The 20,263-nt window shown below is 48.1% G+C and overlaps 2 protein-coding genes across 2 annotated transcripts; one reads left to right on the top strand and one right to left on the bottom strand.

Annotated features, from left to right (window-relative positions):
- The first annotated feature begins 116 nt into the window (after positions 1-116).
- PSMC3 (proteasome 26S subunit, ATPase 3) lies at positions 117-6,653 on the top strand. The gene is given in 15 exon segments (XM_049825723.1): positions 117-189; positions 192-292; positions 295-417; positions 419-460; positions 549-629; positions 2,149-2,274; positions 3,037-3,141; positions 3,236-3,298; positions 3,762-3,899; positions 4,026-4,169; positions 4,385-4,533; positions 5,024-5,120; positions 5,268-5,413; positions 5,611-5,692; positions 5,815-6,653. Coding segments are annotated over 15 exon segments (1,581 nt in total). The 3' UTR covers positions 5,926-6,653.
- Positions 6,654-6,779: 126 nt separating this feature from the next.
- LOC126049395 (transmembrane protein 178B-like) lies at positions 6,780-19,115 on the bottom strand. The gene is made up of 4 exons (XM_049825751.1): positions 18,676-19,115; positions 11,330-11,443; positions 9,946-10,083; positions 6,780-8,160 (listed from the first exon to the last, which is right to left on the bottom strand). The coding sequence occupies exons 1-4, from the start codon at positions 19,058-19,060 to the stop codon at positions 7,916-7,918; spliced, it is 882 nt and encodes a 293-aa protein (XP_049681708.1). The 5' UTR covers positions 19,061-19,115; the 3' UTR covers positions 6,780-7,915.
- Between the last annotated feature and the right edge of the window lie 1,148 nt (positions 19,116-20,263).

Genomic DNA, 20,263 nt, shown 5'->3' with positions numbered 1-20,263 from the left:
CCGGGCTCCTGTTCGCTGGGGCGAGGGTGGCGGTGGTGGTTGGGGGGGGGGGATCGGGTGGGTGGGTGGGTGGGCAGCAGCGCCCGGTCGCCGCTCCGCCCCTGCCCCGCACTAAGATGGCGGCCGGGCCATCACTCAGCAGATTTGGCCGGTGGCACGTGACCGGCGCGGCGCTTTCTTCCCCTCGCTACCGCCGTCGGCAGATTCGGCAGATCCGTCGTGGGGAAGGGGGGTGGGGGTGGGGGTGGGGGGGGAGCGGAGGGGTCGTGGCGGGGACAACGAGGACGAAAAGAGAGAGGTCGCGGAGCTCCCCCCCCGCCCCGAGCAGCCTCGTCCCGTTGCCTCTCGCCCTGTTCCCGGGGCGAGGAGGGTGGAATCTGCCGCCCGGAATCCGCCGCCTTGTGCGCTGCCCGGCTGGTTGGCTGGGGGCAAGATGGCGTCGGTGTGGGATGAGTCTGAGGTGAGCGGGCCCGGGGGTGCGGTGGCGGGAGCCGGGGTGAGGCGGGGGGTGTCGGACCGAGGGTGAAGCTGCCGTTGTGCCCCCGCAGGACGGCGTCGGCGAGGAGGTGCTGAAGATGTCCACGGAGGAGATCGTGCAGCGCACGCGTCTCCTCGACAGCGAGATCAAGGTAGCGACCAAGGGCCGGGGGCCGGGGCCGGGGCCGGGCCTTGGGAGCCCTGGGCTGGTGGTGCTCGGGGCGGGGTGGGCTTAGCCCAGCCGGGAGGGCAGAGACGAGGGCAGTGAGAAACAAGATGCGGTTAACTAGGTGGGGAGTGGTAGGTTGAGGAGTAGAGTTAAGCCTCGAAGGTAGGGAAAGAAGTGCTGAAAGAGCGAGGACCCAAGGAAGCTGAGGGGACGGTTGTTCTGCAGAGCCTTGGATGCTTCAGGTAAAGGTACATGAGTCCTCCCAGCTCTCGTGGGCACAGGGGAGGGAGAAGCCCGTTCCGTGGCCTGGGTCAGGTAGGATCATCGAGTAATTCAGGTCGGAAGGGGCTTGAGAAGCTCTCTAGTCCAGTCTCCTGCTCAAAGCAGGGTCGGCTGTAACCCCAGCTGCTCAGGACTTTATCCGGTTGGATTCTGAAGGCCTCTAAAGACAGAGATTGCGCCACTTCTCTGGGCGTTCTGTGCCACTGCTTGGCCGTCCTCGTGAGGATAAAGATTCCCTTTACACACAGGCTGAACCTCTTCTGTTTCAGTCTTTGTTGTCTCATCCGCCCACCGTGCGCTGCTGTGAAGTATCTGGTTCTTTCGACTTGATGCCTTCCCCAGTAGTTCTCTGCCTGAACAAGCCCACGTCCCTCAGCTACTTTTCACAGGGCCCGTGCTCCAGCCCCCTGGCCGTCTTGGTGGCCCTGTGCTGAACTCAGTCCAGTTTATCAATGTCTTTGCTGTATGGGGGAGCCCAAAATGGGACAAACTGCTCCAGATAGGGTCTAACTAATGTTGAATAAAGGGGGCTGATCACTTTTCTCCGTCTACTGGCTACACTCCTGTTAGTACAGCCCTTGCTGTCGGGGCGTGTTGCTGGCTGCTGATGACTTTACTGTCCATGGAGACCCCCAGGTCCCTTTCCGCAGAGCTGGTCCCCAACCAGCCAGTCGCCAGCCTGTGTCACTGCAAGGCGCTCTTCCTTCCCAGGTGCGGGGCTTTGTGTTTCTCCTTGAATTGTGTGCTGGAACACAATTCTTTAAACCCAGCAAAATATAACTTTAAAACAGGTGAGTGTATACGGATGCATATAGATATGCACGTGTGTGTATACCTTGTTACCTATGTATCTGTATATATTAAAAAATAAAAAGCAAAACATGGTTACCTTATCTAGGTCACATCCTTATCTAGGTCATATTGCAACCCTGTAAGCTGATGCATTGATTAGGCTAAGGTTATCCAGTGACACTGCGAAGAAATTACTTAGCCATATTGATTAGTTGGAGACCAGAATGGACTGCATAGCCTTGATTCCTAACCTGTTTTGGCTAACTTTCTGACTTTTCCTCCTTTTGTATTACATTTCCCTTTATACCCACTGTTTCCTCAGACTTAAGTTTTTATAACTGGCTTGCTTTTGGAATAATGTATGAATTTTACCTTGCCTCAGTCTTTTGATATTATTCCCATCTCTTTCTTCTGCATACTGATTCCAGATCATGAAGAGCGAAGTACTGAGAGTGACCCATGAGCTTCAGGCCATGAAAGACAAGATCAAAGAGAACAGCGAGAAGATCAAAGTGAACAAAACCCTACCATATCTTGTCTCCAACGTTATTGAGGTGAGAGCGGCGCACTCTTCCGCAGCAATGTGAGAAGTGTGCGCAATGTATATCGGGTGGGAGAAGGGCAGGGGGACGCATCGGTAATTTGAGACGTGGCATATTCTCAAACTACTGGTGCTCGGGCAGCCAGGACTTCCAGGTTTTTCTGTTGGTTTTATTTGTGACCTGGAAGCGCAAGTCACTTGCCCGCTTCTTGTCTGGGTCGTTCCTTGGGTGTTGGCTACTCTTCTTCTGTACGTAACATAGCCATCGGAGCGTGCATGCAGCCTCGCTTAGTCTAGACTTGGGCATGTGAGATTTGGTATGTGCTTTCTGAAACTTGTGACACAGCACATGAAAAGCGGTGGCTCTGTTATTACATCACATTCTTTCTGTAATTCAGTAGTTTTGCTGGTAGGCCAAAAAAAATGCTGATAAGTTGCCTGTTTTTAAAAAGAGGGGATTGGTTTGTACTAGTGTTTTAAAACTTAATGAGCTTAAGGTTTAATGTGAGCTGCTGTAATGGGAGGAGAAATCGGTGCCATTAGCGACTGCTTTGTTCTGAACTTCATAGTGTCTTCCTATGCGCTGTCATGTGCTGCTTCATGAGGAAAGGAAGAAATTAATTTTTAGATGAGGGCTTTAATGCTTTCAGGATTCTACTCCTGATGGATGATGGGAAGTTTTATTTCTCCTACTGCATGTAATTTAGAAGCGTTAATCCTGGGGTCATCCTGCTAGCCTGGTTACATTGTCATGAAATCTCTCTCTGGTTTTCAGCTGCTGGATGTTGACCCCAATGACCAGGAGGAGGATGGAGCAAACATTGACCTGGATTCCCAGAGAAAGGGCAAGTGTGCTGTGATCAAGACCTCTACGCGCCAGGTAAGACCCACGTGCCCAGCTAGGGGTGAGGAGTGCTGAAAAGGACCTTCTCCTAGTACGGCTGGTTTTGCTTACTTTGATTCCTTTCCTACAGACGTATTTCCTGCCTGTTATTGGGTTGGTTGATGCAGAGAAGTTGAAGCCTGGAGACCTAGTGGTGAGTGGTGCTGTTGTGACTCTTGGACGTGATGCTGGTCAGAAAATTGCGTACATCTTGCCCTTTATAAAGGAGAAAAATGTGTCCAGATTTCCCCAAGGCCATTTCTGTACTAAAATTTTAACAAAAAGATATTATGGGTTCAGTCATGTTTGTAGTATAGAAAAGTAGTTTAGGGACGTGTGTTCTTTATACATAAATTAGGTGCTGAAAATTTAGATCTCACCCAGTAAGCGTTCTAAACCCAATCTATTGTATCCTAAGTAAGTTGGACTGCTCTTTTTCAAACTGTGCTAGGTTAGCTATGGCGTTTTCCACTGTGCCAAGCTGTGGTGATTTGGTGAGTGCAAATATCAAAGCTGGTTATTCCTGCATCCTTGAGGTCTAGTGAATCATCTTTGATTGTGTGTTTATTAATTGCTATCTGAAGGGCCTGTTAAAAGCAAAGGACTTGTGTTTACAGGGGGTGAACAAAGACTCCTACTTGATCCTGGAGACTCTACCTACTGAATATGATTCACGGGTGAAAGCCATGGAGGTGGATGAGAGACCCACAGAGCAGTACAGTGACATTGGGGGGCTGGATAAACAAATCCAAGAGGTGATACTTTATGTTTAGTTTCTGGTGTGACTGAGGAAAACAGTGTTTGAACTTCAGCTCAAAGCAGGCAGCCTGGACCTGTGGAGGAGAATGGGTCTATGTATTAACCTTTTTCTTTTGCTGTAGCTTGTGGAGGCCATTGTCCTGCCAATGAATCATAAGGAGAAATTTGAAAACTTGGGTATACAGCCGCCCAAAGGAGTCCTTATGTATGGGCCTCCTGGAACAGGGAAGACGCTTTTAGCTCGAGCATGTGCTGCCCAGACCAAGGTAAAAGGAACCTTTGAAAGCATGTGCTTCTGTAGAACAGTACCTGAAAAAGAACACCTCCGAGGGGAGAGGGGTCATACATACAAACTGGTGTTACAAAGGCTGGGATTTTCTTGTCTGCTTGCTTGGTTGGTTGTTTTAATTACGGGCTTCTTGTAGTACACAGAACTGACCCTATTGAGAAACAAGGCATAGAATTCTCTTTCATTTCCCAGGCTACGTTCCTGAAACTTGCGGGTCCACAACTTGTGCAGATGTTCATTGGTGATGGAGCTAAGCTGGTACGTGATGCTTTTGCTCTAGCCAAGGAAAAAGCCCCTTCCATCATCTTTATTGACGAACTGGATGCTATTGGCACTAAAAGGTGAGGTGTGGGCCATGTTGTAAAGCTCTTGGGAGCTGCCTAGCAGCCTCTTTTTCCTGTGCATGTGAGGGAAGCCTAGCTTAAAGCGTGGCCTATTCAGAAACAGAGCGTAAAGCCAACCACAGATAGATAGTAGTTGCCACAATCTTTGGGCCCATGAGTGAAGTTCATGAGACTTGGGATCTATCTGACAGTCTCCTGCTGTATAAAACTGTTTACTGATAACTGCATCAGAACTGTTCACCCTCCTTTACTACTTGGGCCTTTGGCCCCATTCAGCTGTAAGGACATAATCAGACTTAGCTGCTGCTGACGGTTATTCTAGTCATGGTCCTCATCAAGGTAGGTCTTCCTGTAATTTCAAGGAGGAGGTTGGAAGACCTTGGCCAGGGAGTGTGAGCTGCAGTCATTCTGTCTTTTATGTGATTAAAAACATAAGGGCAGGGTGGTCAGGTTCACGCTGACAGTTTTATCCTTGTTTGCTCCTCAGGTTTGACAGTGAGAAGGCTGGTGATCGGGAAGTGCAGAGGACCATGCTGGAGCTGCTTAATCAACTTGATGGTTTCCAGCCTAACACACAAGTCAAGGTTGGGATCTAGCAGAGAGTGCTACTGAGGTCCAGGGTGCTCTAGCAGGGGATGGAAAACAATGCCCAGGGAAGAAGCTTGGTGGAGCCTTGGGGAGGAGAGGCCTGTCCTCCAGGTGCCTCAGACTGATGACCTACTTCTACTTAGGTGATTGCTGCAACCAACCGGGTTGATATCTTGGACCCAGCTTTGCTCCGCTCTGGACGATTAGATCGCAAGATTGAGTTCCCAATGCCTAATGAAGAGGCCAGAGCCAGAATTATGCAGATCCATTCACGCAAAATGAATGTCAGGTATGGCAGATGCATGGCCTTCTGGGGCTATGTTTGTCACTCATGATGGTACCTCAGGGCTGTGGAGTGGTAGTTGCCAGGGCTCTTTTGTTGAGAGCTCCCTGTTGGGTTTTAAGGAAGCTCCATACCTTGCTTTTTCTATTATTTGGTACATGTTCTCAGACTTTTTTTCCCCTCTCCCCTCCTGCTGATGTCAGCCCTGATGTGAACTATGAGGAACTGGCTCGCTGCACAGATGATTTCAATGGAGCCCAGTGCAAGGCTGTGTGTGTTGAAGCGGTAAGTATTCCTCTACAGCAGCCAGTGCTGATCAGCGGGAACTGTGAAAGTTAGCATGGCGTAATTACTTTGAACTGATGTGATGCTCACATGCCCTCTCTAAATACTGTCTCGTTGGGCAGGGGATGATTGCCCTTCGCCGTGGAGCTACAGAGCTCACTCACGAGGACTACATGGAAGGAATCCTGGAGGTTCAAGCAAAGAAAAAAGCCAATCTGCAGTACTATGCCTGATACCTGCCCAGTCAAGGTTGTGGCCTTGGCAGAGGGCAGGACTAGACTGGACTGTACCACTTACATTCTGTCTGGAAAAAATAAAGCATTTTTTCCCTCTAAAAACAAATCCTTAATGTGTTGGGGCGGTTGCCCTTGTTCAGTGGTTCTACATCTGCAAAAGGGAAGGTGAGAACCTCCTGTCCACGGTGCCCAGCATGCTGCCTTTGGAGCCTCCTCCTGCTAGAACTGGATTAAATCCTGCTCTGCTACTTCTGGATGAGGATCAACAGGTTATACCACGGTAAGTGTACTTTGAAATTGATGAACTGCACCTCGGACAGCATCCCCTGTTTTTACCTGTGCAGCCAGTGAACAGACTGTACAGCTTTATTACAGTCTTTGAAGCTTCTGAACTAATGCTCATTTTGCAAGGGAGAAGTGAATACGATTCACACATGGATGATGTTTTAACTTTGTCATTTAAACTTAATTCTGGAAGCTTTAACACCATTGGTGAATGTGTATATGAGCTCTCTGGTGAATCAGTCCAGTAATTAATCAGAAAGAATTCAAGGTTTCATCCACTGAGCAAGTCTTTCAGTACTTTTAATGCCAGTTGAGAATTACAACTTCCATTTAAAAATTACACTTTTCATAAATACACTGACTTTAGCATTAAGTATCTTACATGCCACTGTATTGTATTTTAAATACAATGTAAACATCTCCAAATGCTGGCCATCTCATCTTTACCTGTGCAGTTTTTGGACACTTGGGAGAGGGGCAAGGATGTGAGGGAAGAAAGAATAGATGAATGAAAGAAAAATGCACCCCGAAGTACTTTGGCTGATGTTCCTGAGTTAGCCCTAGTACTTGCACTGGTTCCAAGGTCCTTGCCTCTCTTTTTGGAGAGGGAGCTTGTTCCAGCGGAGCGTGCGTGTTCTTGACACGCTGTGCTCGGGGGCATTTGACATTAGAAAGGGGTGAGTGGTGAAGTGAGCAGAAGCCACGCGTTCCTGAGGAAAATACATTGCGGTTCCTTTGGACATTACTATTAGAGGGGGCTGTACATCTTCTGCTATTTTAGCAGTACTGGTATTTGAGCTTGGGGAGAATTACTCATCTCCTTTCACAGAACAGGAGTTGCACCCACAAGTTAGGGGGTGAAAGTTGATCCCAGCAGCTCAAACTATAACATACTTTCAGAAATATACCCTGGCCTCTAGTGGAATAGTTACAAGCTGCACGTTGCATACATCGCCCCACTAAAACAAGGGTATGTTACTTAGCCAAATGAGTAACCTTACCTGTGTAAGAAGCTGAGGAAAACTTTCCCCTTCTTTTCCTAAAGCCAGTAGGAGTTTTTTTTTTAGAGTCTTGCTGCTCAGTTACAGCTGGCTCCTTTTGGAAACAGCTTTAGTAGTAAGTAAATAGCTGATGCCACAGCATGGAATAGCACAGATTTCTGATTTAAATGAATTAATACTAAGAATGGGCTAATTCTTTGGCCTAAACCTCAGCTTAAATCAAGGTTCTTTTGGGAAATGATGGCCTGAGCCAACACTAGACACGCCTGTTGCAAAAGTGTTCAAGCCAACTTCATGTAGCTCCTTGCCCTAATTTGGGTCTGAATTACACAGACCTGCAGCAATAGAGTTGGTGCGTAAACATCCCTTACAACTGGACAATAACAGGACCATGGAGGTACAGTTCAAAAAACAGCACAAAAAAAGACACAGCCTTGGACTTAATCCCTTGTAAACAGAAGAAAACCAAATCAAAAGAACTGTCCCCCTTAAACCATCAACGAGCAAATCGCCAATAATTCAAACCTGGAGTTACTTGCAATGTCTGTGTCTGTGACTGGAGGCTGTAGCAGCATCCCATGGGCTGGTATTTCCACAGCTATGGCACTGCTCTCCACACGCTGACATGCCACCTCTTCCTGGTGTTAACCCGCAGCTCTGCCCAGGCTGCGCTTTCCAGAGTCTCCTCACTCCCTCCGAGGTCACACAGCCCCATTTTCTTGTCTGGGTTTTTGTACGGATGCCCGAGAAGTGTTGAGTGATGGGGCCAATGTGCAGAGGAACCCAGCCAGCAGGGTGAGGCCCAGGCCTCCCCAGGCACAGAACATGGACCAGCCATAGCCATGACTGATGTCCTCTGGCAGCCCATAGACGTAGCGAGGATAGCGAGATAGCTCAAAATTGATCCCAGCTACGCATGTGCAGAGTGAGATGATACAGCAGGTACCTGCAGGAGAAGAGCAAGAGCGTTCTACACTGCCCTCAGGTTAATTATGCTCTGTTTTTTCCCTACATATTTTCAAAGTCATGAACTTTCAAAATCAAGAATTACCTTTTTGTTTTGTTTTGTTTTGTTTTTTGTTGTCCTACCAGTCACTCTTCTTACAAGGGGGAGGGACGGGGCTGGGGAAGGCAATATGTGTAGGACTATGGGATACCTCACTTCACCAATGACAATATTGCCTTAGCTTCCTCTGTTGCTATTTCAAACTCAGTCATGTAGTTCATCATGCTTCAATTCCCCCAAGAAGTTCCAATGGCTAATGGCATCACATTCCAAACAGTACTTGCGCAGTTTCTCCTATGGAACGTAAATAGCTGAAGCCCAGGACTACAAAAAGTGCAGCACTGCTCAGTTTCTACTAAGCATGTCCAGACTCCAGACAGCTGTAGCCTAGGCCTATAGAAGGTGCCCAGGTTTTTGTTATCCACTAAACTTTTACTAAGCACCTATACAGAGAAGCAAAAAAGCCAGAAACTTACAACGCAAGGCACTCCAGTATCTCTAATATACACTAGTACTCAAGGTTTAGATAAAAATTTTATTCTCTCCAGCTCTGGATCTGTGTCTAAATACTAATGACAGCTCTTGCTGCTGACAGCATGCCTATCACGGTTAAGTGCAGAAGCACTCAAAAGAGGACCCAGTCTACCTGTTCCACTTACTTATAATACTTTACTCTCTCACTGCTGTGTGATAAAGAAACGAAAATGTTCCCAAAGGAAACTGCAGTTAAGCAGTATGTAAGAGGACAGCACAAGCCTACCTTCCAACCTTTTTAGCAGCATGCCATGCCAGCAGGGTGGTTTTCTGTGCAGCTCCCCAAAAACACTGCTTGAGAAGGCTCACTTATGGCTACGGAAGATTTCCTCTCTTCCCCTCCCCCCAAAAAAGTGGCACAAAACCAGTGTCACACCTATTTGTTTAACTGATCTAGACGCTGTTATATCCCCACATTCCTTGCTTGCAGCCATTATAGATGCTGACACTGGGCCTCTAGGGTAGCAGCTCTGGCTTTTAAGTAGCACCTCATTTGCCTATTTACCACTTGCAATTTAAGAGTCCTCATCCTTGGAGCATCTCAGCTCACCCTTTTGGTGCATTTGTCACTACTATGCCCCTTTCAAATAAAGACAAAACACTGCCCATTTTTGAGCTGAACAATCAAAGTTCAGAAAAAACCTTTGGCCATGCAGAAAGCCTGCTCCCAGCCGGGAGGAACAGATGTAACAAACACCCCTGGCAAGCACTGAGCTCATGTCCTTACCTCTGGGCCAATGTTCTCCAGGCTTGGCTGGGTTTGGACTTCATTGTTACCCAAAGACATGAGCATCTTTCAGCAGCAGAAAGGTGCTCTAAGTTGATTGTTTGTTTGTTAAGATTCCCTAGAGAAAACTGAGCTGCGCTGTCTGACAGGAGCCACAGGCTCCACACACTTGGCGCAGGCAAGAGGACTGTGCTCATTGTGCATGTGTTCCCTGTGGCAACACACCAGCTCTCCAGAGCAGAAGGCTCGTGTATGTACAGCGGGGTCTACTCAGAAACATGCAAATACCCATGCAAGCAAGTCCTGCCCAGTGCTGGAGGTGGTAACTGTGCTGTGCTGATGGTTTGCTGCACTAAAGAACTGCTTTGTGTGCTTGCTGTGGGCTGACTTTACTTTTAAGAGCACCTCCCCAGCCAGCAATACTGACTGTGGTGACTTCAGGAGTAGAAGCAAAAGGCTCTCACCTCCCATTAGGAAGAGCAGCCCAGCCACGTACTGCATGAGCTCCTGCTGTTTGCAGCAGCCCAGCACACCAATGATCCACCCAAACAGGATGATGGAGACTGCCATGCCAATGAAGCCAGCTGTCATCCTCCGCAGATCTGAGGAAAGAGAAAGGAGAAAAGCAAGAAAGAAGACATGAAGATGGTGGCACCCAGACAGGACAGCCAGGGAAGAGTCCAGACAGATTTAGATTTGCTGGTTCTAAAGTTTATACTTCACCCATGGCCTCCACCTTCTGTAGCTTCTTTGAGGTAGATAGTTTGCCCATTACGCTGAAACTAGAGGAATCCAGCTAACTTGACTCCCTTCTGCTGGGCACTGTACAACTAGAAAGCATTTCTGGCCTGATCAAGAGGAATACTGGCCAAATACTCCCCAACATGGGACAGAAGGGACACGTTATGAATTCAGCAACGATTTGTAAACATTAATACTGCAATGGCTTTTTTTTTTTTTTGGTGGTGGTGCGTTTTTCTTTGGGATGGAGTTTGTTGGGTGTCTGCTGAAAATAGAAATAAAAGAAATAAATGAAAGGGGATGCTGAAGAGAAGTAAAGGACTAGCACATGGAAGGCAAGATAGTGTGAGCTGAAAAGAGGAACAGTAGGAGGACAGAAGCAGACAGCAGATCAATAAAGTATGACGGGAACAACTCCAGTAACAAGCTCTAAAAAAACGCTTCGGCACCACTGATACGAACAGCACTTTGTCATCCATAATACAAGTGCTGTTCTTGTCTCCTACTAGTTCAGTCTCTAGCTGGATTTCCTCAGCACTGAGGCACACATGACAGGGGCTAGGCAGAATTATGTGAGGCAATAGAACCAGAAAACAAACACAGAGAGAAGCAGCAGCAGAAAAAAACCTGATAAAATCATTCTCAGTGGCAGGCTACAGGTCAGTCATCTGTGTGGGAAGGACTTGGGCATCAGGCAGCTTGTGGGCTAGGAGCTGGTAACAGGAGGTTGCAAAGACAAACTGAGATGTTCCCTAAAAGGGCTGGTTGCCACGGAGCTGCACCAGGTCACTGGTATGCACACAGAAAAATGCAACAAGAGCTATACAGACTATACGGTGCTGCAGCACCTTTGCTGTAAGCCAGCTAGGAATTGCCTCCCCCTAGATCCAGAATATGATTTCACCTTGCGACATACTACACACATGCCTGTATTCCTGAATTCACCACTTAAGCCCCTCCAAATCTCACGTCCCCTTTCAATTATACTGTCAGCTGCTTGCCCTTCCTCACTAACAAGACGGCTAGCTTATTCAGAGCCCTCACTTGGCTTTGCATCAAGGCATTAAGTAATCCAAACAGTCTTGTACGCTGCTTTAGGTTACTTACGGAGTGCATGCCACTCATCCTGCCGGATGGTGTTTGTGATGTTGATGGGTAAGTTGCGAGGCAGAGAGCTGGAGGTGTAGTGGTACTTCACAGCAGTGCAGCGCTGAATAACTCCTGTAAAAGAGACATCAGTGTGAAACAGCATGAAATTCCTATGCCTTGCATTTGCTGCTGAGCTGGCTGGCCCAGCAGAGCTCACGCAGGGGAAGCCTTAGTTTGGTAACAGAGCAAACGTAAGCAAAAAAGCGCTGTTTACTGCAAAGGCTTTGGGGAGCAGGGGGGAGGGAGCCTTGCTACAGAAAAACACCAGCAAAGAGGGAGTAAGATGCTAACCCAGGCAGGCTTCAGAAAGGAGCAGCTGAAGACAAATAGTAATGACAGTCACCAAAAACAGCTCCAGAAGCCTCCTAGAGGAACTGGTACAATCTCTTTGGGATGGCTGAGGAGACAAGAACATGGCCAAGTACCATCAGGCCTGCTTTGTCTCTAAGAAGACAAGAGTTGAATCACTTTGAAAATTTTGAATGAATGCTGGGAAGTAAACTGCATGGGAGAAAAGTTTGAATTCACTCCAGTAGTCATTAGCTCTTTGCTTTACTTTCAATGAGCAATTGGACCCAAGTAGGCTTGTTTCTGTTATAGCTTGAAGTGTACCCCAGATGCAAATGTGAACCTACATGCATGCTCCTCTTGAAAGGGATTTTTAGTTTAGGAAACAACTGGTAACAGAGAAGATTCTGAGAGTGGAGGGAGAAGGTGCCTCGCCCTCCCTGTTATAAATAAAGCCAGGACCAAGGCAGTGGGGTGGGGAGAATCAACCTGGATGGTGGGGTGGAAGAGAACAGCCAGAAAGGTAAAAGAGCTACATAGTACAAAAAGTTACCCCTTAAACAAGGGCAACAGGGTCATTACAGCTATTTAAATGCTGGGGCAGAAGAACCATTCAGAAACAATCAGTTGGCCAGTGAGCTAATTAAGCTGGTGAACAATCACTAGCAGGGAGCTGCAGACTCAGTGATGAGCTTTGCAAAAGACACTCAAAAAACCAGAAGAAATGGGCTTTGTCCTGCCCCTGCAGCAATGGGAGGCATGATTTTGTTCTCTAACAACATTCACTGGGACTGTACTGACCTGGTTCCTGCAAGGACCTGCAAAGAGGAAGCCCCTGCTTCACAAGATTAGGAGTTGCACACAAGAGGCCCAGCCAATTCCAGCCATCAGGCCAAGGAGAGAGAAAGATGATCTGAATTTTCCCACATGAACAAAACAGTGACATTCGTTACCGAGTGGAACAAGCAGACATGTAAAGAACATGCCGCAAAAGGGGAACACCCAAAGCTAGACTTCCAAAAGCCCCTGAGCAGCAAAGCATTTCAAGCTGGCCCCCATCCTTGGCTGTGCTTCCCACCACCCCCTTGCCCTGCTGTGGTTCCTGGCCGCCTCCCCCAACACCACAGGGCGCTGGCACCGATACACCCATACACGGAGTTGCTGCCCTTCACCTCCAGCCGCTGGCCCTGCAGAGCGGTGCACCCTCTTTGCGGCTGTTTCAGAACAAGCGTGTCATGCTGCCTGAGCAAATGGATCAGCAAGACAACCCAGTAATGGAGGATGCCAGTTCATTTGCAAAAGCTCTTAAACATCTGAACTAAGAACTTTGTCCATATACAGCAAGTATCTAATTAAATTTCACCTATAACTGGTGACTGAATTCAGTTTCAATATTGACATGATTTACATGTGTTATTGAAAAATACGTCTATGGGACAAACTAATTACATCAGATTTTAGACTTCAATGCACTGGATTCATTAAAAGTAAGATCTATGCACTTTTACATATTCCGATTATAAAAGTACTATATATGAAGCAGTATTTTATACGAGAGCAAGGATTACTACTTTTATAGCTCATTAAAGAAAAATCAAAGACTAGAGATGTACATTCCTTATGATCAAAGCTATGGACTCCTCAGCTAAAATGTCACTGAGAAAATCTTTGTATTATTACAAGAGTTTACAAGTAGACTAAAAGTAAAAGCTCTCCACCTGGTTTAGCAGTTTTCAGGTTATTTAGAAGTTTTCAAATATCAATTGAAAACTGATTATTTAGAAGTTCTTTTCTAAAAAACCTGGTTTATTAGAAGTTTTCAAATATCAATTCATTCTGCCTCTGGTTTAAAAACTTTACTCCTAATCCTTTCTTCCCCAGAATTCAAAGTGCTAATTTTATGTAGGTAGCACATAAAACTGTATTAAAACAGCAAGTTTGCAAAACAAAGTGCTCAGGAGATAGAGAATTTTAGGGTTTATGTTCAGTGCTGACCTCTGATCCACGGGCTTGGTGACAGCCTTTGATTACACCATCACAAGCTGTTTTTCCAATCAGCTTCCCATTTCTCTGAGAGCACAGGCTGGACCTGCTCTGGTGTGAGCCACTACAGACAAAACAAGGGAGTCCTCTCTCTGTAGGTCTACTAGAAAAGCTCAAACAGGTAGGCAAGAGAGTCAGAGGATCAGGGAAGCACTGAGAGTGATCTCTACCCACTTTCTTCCAGAAAATCGTAACATGCACCCAGGCAATCCTCAGTAGCCAGATTTTGCATCTGCAATCACTAGCTCAAGCTTCCCATTGTCCAAGTGAATCTCTAAGTCTAATTTTCAGTGATGCTATGCACTCAAATATAGCCAGGTACTCCACGGGGCTGCATTTAGAGAGATATAACACATTGCTCTCCAAGTACTCAAGAAAACAGGGAAAAGAAAAAAAAAAAAGGTTTGCAGTCTCAAAGTTATTGTGAAGTCAAAGGCATGTCAAAGGTATTCCAGTAAGTCCATTGTCCTAAGCCCTTATGTACCTTAAATCACAGTCTATAAAATAGGGACACCATCCTGCCCTCCATTTCAGGAACCTGCTAGCAAAGTGATTTTGCTTTTGTTTAATAACACACTCAGATACGCACCATCAGAAAGCCTGCCAACATTAAAAACTTTGCCTTCAGGCAAGGGCTTGAATAGAATGGAGTCATGTGGTGAACAACAAGTGAGCAAGCATTGTCTTTTTTGGCACACAAGTTGAGACTACAGGACAGAAGGGGGCAGGTACTTATGTCATTAGCTTACCATAAAGCACACGTACAAGAAAAAGGTTACGCAGACAGCCTGATCCTTGCATTTCTTAGGGGCATTAAAAGAACACTATGAAAGTTGCATGTGCAATTTTCTTGATTAAAAAATAAACATAAGAAGCAATGAACTGCATCTGGCAGTGTCACATTGACACTTTCATGGCTGAGCTACACGCCTGTGCCTGCCCTCCCACAGCCAACATTATTTCTCACACTTTGTCGTCAGTGTGTTTTGGTTTTTTCCCTTCAGGATTGCAACTGCAGACAGGTTCCCCTCCCATACCCTCTCACAACCCTTGGGACACTACATGTGAGTGTCCCTGGACAAGTCCTTTCTCCTGACTGAACATGAAGGCAGGAAAAGATCAGAGGACGCTGGCTAGAAAGAATTTCTGGACCTCCAGATACTGAGGCAGAGCACAGGCCCCTTGCCCCTGGTCTGCCAGACACCTGGAAACCCAGACCCAGGCCTGCTGTGACACATTCAATTTGTAATCCCTTTCTCTCAGTTTAGTTTTCATCTCTCTCAGACTTTGAAACATTCAGGTTTTCTTCCCTACTACACTGCCTATGTGCCAGCGTTATGAGGAGGAAATGCAGGGCTTCTCATTTTCAGTTCTGCTACCTGGCCCAGTGCTATCTTAGAGCAGTTTGGCACTCACACAGCTGGGAGACACCGTCTTCTTCTCACCACGAGCACGGCCTGGGAGCAGCCATGGGCAGTTAACAGTGAGCTACCACGTGAGGTCTGGCCCTGCCCTCCCCTTCCTCATGCCCCAGGACCAAACGTCCACTGAAACTCCTTTGTCTATTCCCACCATTTCTGCCCGGGATTGTGGAGAGCATCACAGCTATGGGATCACTCTGTCCACATCGTCACCCAAAGGCCACTAGATCTGGTCAATCAACCTTCCTTTAAAACACCATGATAACTCTTACAGATCATATTGTCTGACAGACCACACTTACCAACAGCCATGACCAAACTGAGTTTGTTAAATATGCTACTATAATACATGCTCTACAGACCTCACAATCATTCCTGTAACTCTTCCAATTCATCATCAGTTGGAAAGGATAGGAAGTACAGACACCAGGACTGAGCCGTTTTCTCTCAAGGGCCTCATTACTGCCATAAACTGTTGTGTTCCTCTGCTTAAGCATCCAGTGGTTCTTCTCACTTCCTCAGCCACATCATGGTACCAAGAAGTCATTTCTGCCCAGTATACGTGAGACGAACCAGTCTCACCCCAGAGTCTTTTCAGAGCAAGCTTGAAAAGCAATAAAATCCCCAGTTTATGAAGAGCGATAAAACTTTTCCAATTCCTTCAATTTACTGGTGTTAAAATGCATGTTGTTCAAATGAACCCAGCAAGTTATCCAAAGCAGCCTATAAGAATGGATCTTTCCTAATGAATGATTTTCTACTGTCACCACTCTGTAAACAACATTTTTTTCATATTAACGGAGCATATAATAAATCCCTGCAGACCTCACTACTTAAGAAAACTCCATGCAAAAAAAGGTTTTTGTTGCAGCATCAGTTACCCAGTGTATAATCCACACAGCACATGCTCTACAAGATGATGTATAGTGCTCAAGTTCTTACACTCAGAGAGTCCCTCCCTACACACACAGATCCTCTTTGTTTCTCCACCAAGCATTTCAGTGCTTTGGCTGCTATCTTTTACTGGTTGCTAGTCTCCATTTTCCCCATCTGCTTTGTACATTATTTCTTCTTTTGCCTTCCTAATTGTATTTTTAAAATGAAACTATCTATTTTTTTCACAGTTCCAAAACAGTGATTTCGCATTTTAAGAATCATCCACTCTTACATTTAAATATTTCCCACCTCTCTGTTTTGCACTACATTTTTGAGTCCTGCTTTTTCCTTTTAAATATATAAAGTGAATATATTTTACACTTTTTTAAAACTATATATTTTAGATATATAAATGTATGCATCATCAGCTAAAATGCTCGAGTATGAAAGTTGCCACAGAACTGCTTAGTATTAATAGCAGTAGATAAATACAGGACTAGAAATCCATGGAACTATCTAAATGGATAAGGGTACTTATGGCCTTAGTCATTTTTTCAGAATTCAAGAGAGACCCAGAAAGGAAAGAAACCATATTCCAGAGCAACTAGAAAAATGGAGAGTATAAACCCAAACCAAAATTACCACAGGACTGTCATAAAAAAAAAAAAAATTAAAAATTTAGTCCTCTGTCACTAAAAGCCTATAAAAAAAATCTCTAGTTTAAGGAATATTAGGAATATAAGAAGGCATCACACATCACCAAAGAGCTAGCTGAAAACTTATTGCAAATTGAGGAGAAGGTAGGACTTTCAGAGGTGCACAGTAGTGATCTTCAGCTCACACTAGGAAAAAATGCCTTTTTTTTTCTTTTTGGAAGCCCCAGATCTAGTATCGTGCTTGAGATAACAGCTCAGCCACAGCCACACCTGACCGCTGGCCAGAAAAGGCTGCTTAATCACAGTTGTCAGAGAAAAGATAGACACAGCGGGAACACAGAAAGGCTGCTAGTAAAGCAGGTCAGGGGAAGGGATAAGAAGAGAGTCATACCTATTTAAAGACCTGACTCTACAAGAACTATTATTAATAATTTCCCTCTATAAGATAACACATAAATCTTTACAGTAGCAACTGCAGACCTAATAGGCAAAGAATATGAGGGAAGCAAGGCTTGTAGGGAAAGGCAAGGTCTTTCATTAGAGCAGCTGAAGAAAAAAAGGAAGTAGAAGGAAACCCTTTTGGATTTAGAGTCCCTCCAGTTTTACACATCAGACCCTGAGGAAGATCATCACCACCCTGTAATGCCCTTGTGCATGCAGAATGCAGACTCCAGCCTCTCTGTCTGACCATGGTAGTGTTAGGAAAATACCTCAGAAACAGAAGTATTGAGGACCAAACTACTGTCCTTCCCATCCCTTCCCCCAACCTTTGCTAATCTCAATGGGAGCTGAAAGCATTTGGCTTGATGCGAGGCAAAAAAACCCCAGATAAATATTTTACATGACAGGCACAATTAATAGAAAGAAATTAATGAGCTGCCTTTTAGTGAAATGAGATCAACATGGAAATAAAAATGAAAATGCATAAAATGGATCCTAGGCGATTAAATAGAGAAAGAAGCTAATCACACAGCACTAGAGTTTCTAAAAGTAAGAGTCACTGCTGTGCATTGGAAAGGAAGGACAAAGACGGGCTGAGCTTCACAGTGCCAGTCTATCCGTCCTCTGCTGTGCAGGACTGGCGTCACAGTTGGAAGTCACGCTGAAGAACTGCTCCCACTTTCTTAAGATAGCATTTCCATTTTGTGCCTCAGTGGAAGCTCTGCTCCCAACTCCTACTCTCCCTGTGCTAATAGGTACCTGCTGGAACAATAAGTCCTGTTACTTATCATTAACCATACACGGCATTTCTTATCCTAAGCTTGTTTTATATGTAATTTATTTTGACTTAACTACATTATTTGTACCATCCAGTCCAGGAATTTTATTCACACTTTGTGAACTGCTCGGCTTTCGTACCGTGTGCCACAACAGCAGAAGATCCACAGCTTTCTCTCTCCTGTCAACCCTGGAGCCCCGAGTGATATCTGCCACCGTGAAGGTGGCAATCCCCTGCAGCAACGAGAACTCCCCCATGCTAGAACAGGAACAACAGGTCCCTTTCCCCTTGCCGCAAACATCATGGAGCTACCGGCAATACAGTACGTTTCTCAGCGCTCAAGAACAAGAAGGTGTCAGGGTTAGGAGAATGCCCACCCAGACCTTGCTCGAGTGTCAGCGTCAGGCCCCGCACTGGGCCACAGAAGGGGCTCTCCGAGGACGCGGTCCCACCCAGCACTGCAGCATTTTAAGCAGACAGGGCGGCGTACAACCCCCCCCCCCCCCCCGGGATGGGGTCAGGGCCACGCTCGCCGCCTCCCGCACGCCAGGGACACCTGAAGCCAAGGGGGCCGTGCGGGGCTGCATCCGCGCCTTCCCGCCGGCCTCTCCACGCCGCAGCAGCGGCAGCCGCGGCCCCGCCCGCAGACCCGGGGCCCCGGCCGGGCCGGGCCGCGTCGCTCCGGCAGCCGCGCTCAGCACCACGGACAGCGGCGGGGGCCCCACCGCCTCCCCGCCGGGGCCGGGGCCGGGGCCGGGGCCGGGGCCGGGGCCGGGGCCGGGCCCCCCCCCGCCGCCTCACCTTTCCGGATGAGCTCCTCGCTGTCCGGCTCGTAGCCCGCGCGGTGGCAGCGCCTCCAGAGCCCCGAGACGGTGGAGTTGAAGCGACGGCCGCAGTGCGAGTCCAGAGCGGCGGCGGCTGCGGCGGCTGCCGGGACGGGGGCCGGGGACCGCCCGGGCAGCAGGGCCCGCGGGGGCCGGGCGCGGAGCGGCAGGTGCGAGCTGGGCGCCGACATAGAGCCGGGCGGGTCGCTACGCTTGTGGCCGAAGCCGCGGCAGCGCTCGCGGTGCCGCCGCGCGTCCGTCTCGTACCAGGAGTCGGTGCCGATGGCCACGGCCAGGAGGGCGAGGGCGGCGGCGGCCAGGAGCAGCCCGGAGCCGCTCAGCGCCTGAGCCGCGGCCGCCATCTTACCGCGCCGGGGGCGGCAGGGGCGGGCGCTTCCCCTGCAGGCCCGGCTGGGGGCCTCCGCCCGCCGCGCCGCCCCCGGAAGGAAAACGGGGCCAGCGCCCCCCTCTCCTCCCCGGTCCGAGCTGGGTCGCGCACCGGTGCAGCCCCCCCCCCCCCCGCAGGGCTCTCCAGGCCCGGTGTCAAGTGGCTCCCGGGTGCCGCTCGCCGCCTCCCACCCCAGCGCCCGGTGATGGGGGGGGGGGACCCGGCCCGGGCTCCTGCGCCGCGGCACGAGGCCCCTCAGGGCCCGCGCGCGGGGCGACGGCCGCCCCAACGGCCGGCAACGGCCCGGGCGCGCGCGCAACGGAACGGCCCCGGGCGGGAATGAGCGGGGCCTCCTCCCCCCCCACACCGTGTCCGCGGCCTCCTCTTGCCCCGTAGTCGCCCCTCCAACGACGCCGGGGCTTGGCGGCGGCCCCGAGGGCAATAGGGCAGAGATCGGGCCCGCTAACCAGCGAGAGGCCCCGGGGCTCGGGCAGTTTGTCAAACGTGGGTGAAATACAAAAAACACCGCGAGCACCAGCACGCGTTGGCGTTTCGATGACGGTTTCTCCTCAACCCTTCGTTATCGGTTAATGGAAAATAAGGCCTGAAGAGCTGAAAAAAACGTCAATCTATTTTATGCAATGAGAAGCAGGCTAAATCCAAGCCATTAGTTAAATGCAACATTTCCAAGGGCACAAAATCCCTTCTGATCCTGGTTGTTCTATGGGACTTGTTCCTCCAGCTGCAGCGCTACCAGTCCCCAAAGCCAGTTGTTAGGGCATCGTCTTTTAATTCCGGCCTCCAAATAAAATGATCTGGTAATACGGTAAGTCTAAATTACAAATTTAATGTCCAGTTTTAAACTCCTTAGTTTTGTTTGTTAAAAGTACTTTAAATTGTTTCCCAGGAGCAAACTGTTCAACTGCAGGAGATTCAGAACCCATGTCGCTTCTTGCTCTCTTGGCCACACCAAGCACAGCCTGAATGCCCTCCCCAGCGCTTCTCCCACAACGGAGTACTTACTACTCACCCCAGAGCACTATGCGTGGTGGAAATGTGCAGCAACCACAGACAAAGCTTGTTTTAACCACATTTCAGCATGATCCTCTTCAGCAGTTTGCACTGGACAGATGGGATTACCATCCACGCAGCTGCACATTAGTGCCTTCAAGGCAGA

Source organism: Accipiter gentilis, chromosome 22, assembly GCF_929443795.1.
Source record: "Accipiter gentilis chromosome 22, bAccGen1.1, whole genome shotgun sequence".
NCBI lineage: Eukaryota > Metazoa > Chordata > Aves > Accipitriformes > Accipitridae > Astur > Astur gentilis.
This window is presented reverse-complemented; position numbering and strand designations above follow the sequence as displayed.

Bases quoted from the DNA above. Each gene is read 5' to 3' on its own strand.
- LOC126049395 (XM_049825751.1), bottom strand. From the start codon at position 19,060: ATGGCGGCCGCGGCTCAGGCGCTGAGCGGCTCCGGGCTGCTCCTGGCC. The intron at 11,444-18,675 runs GTGAGGCGGCGG...TCTCTTTTACAG, and splicing joins CGAGGAGCTCATCCGGAAAG to GAGTTATTCAGCGCTGCACT. The intron at 10,084-11,329 runs GTAAGTAACCTA...CTCTTTCCTCAG, and splicing joins GGATGAGTGGCATGCACTCC to ATCTGCGGAGGATGACAGCT.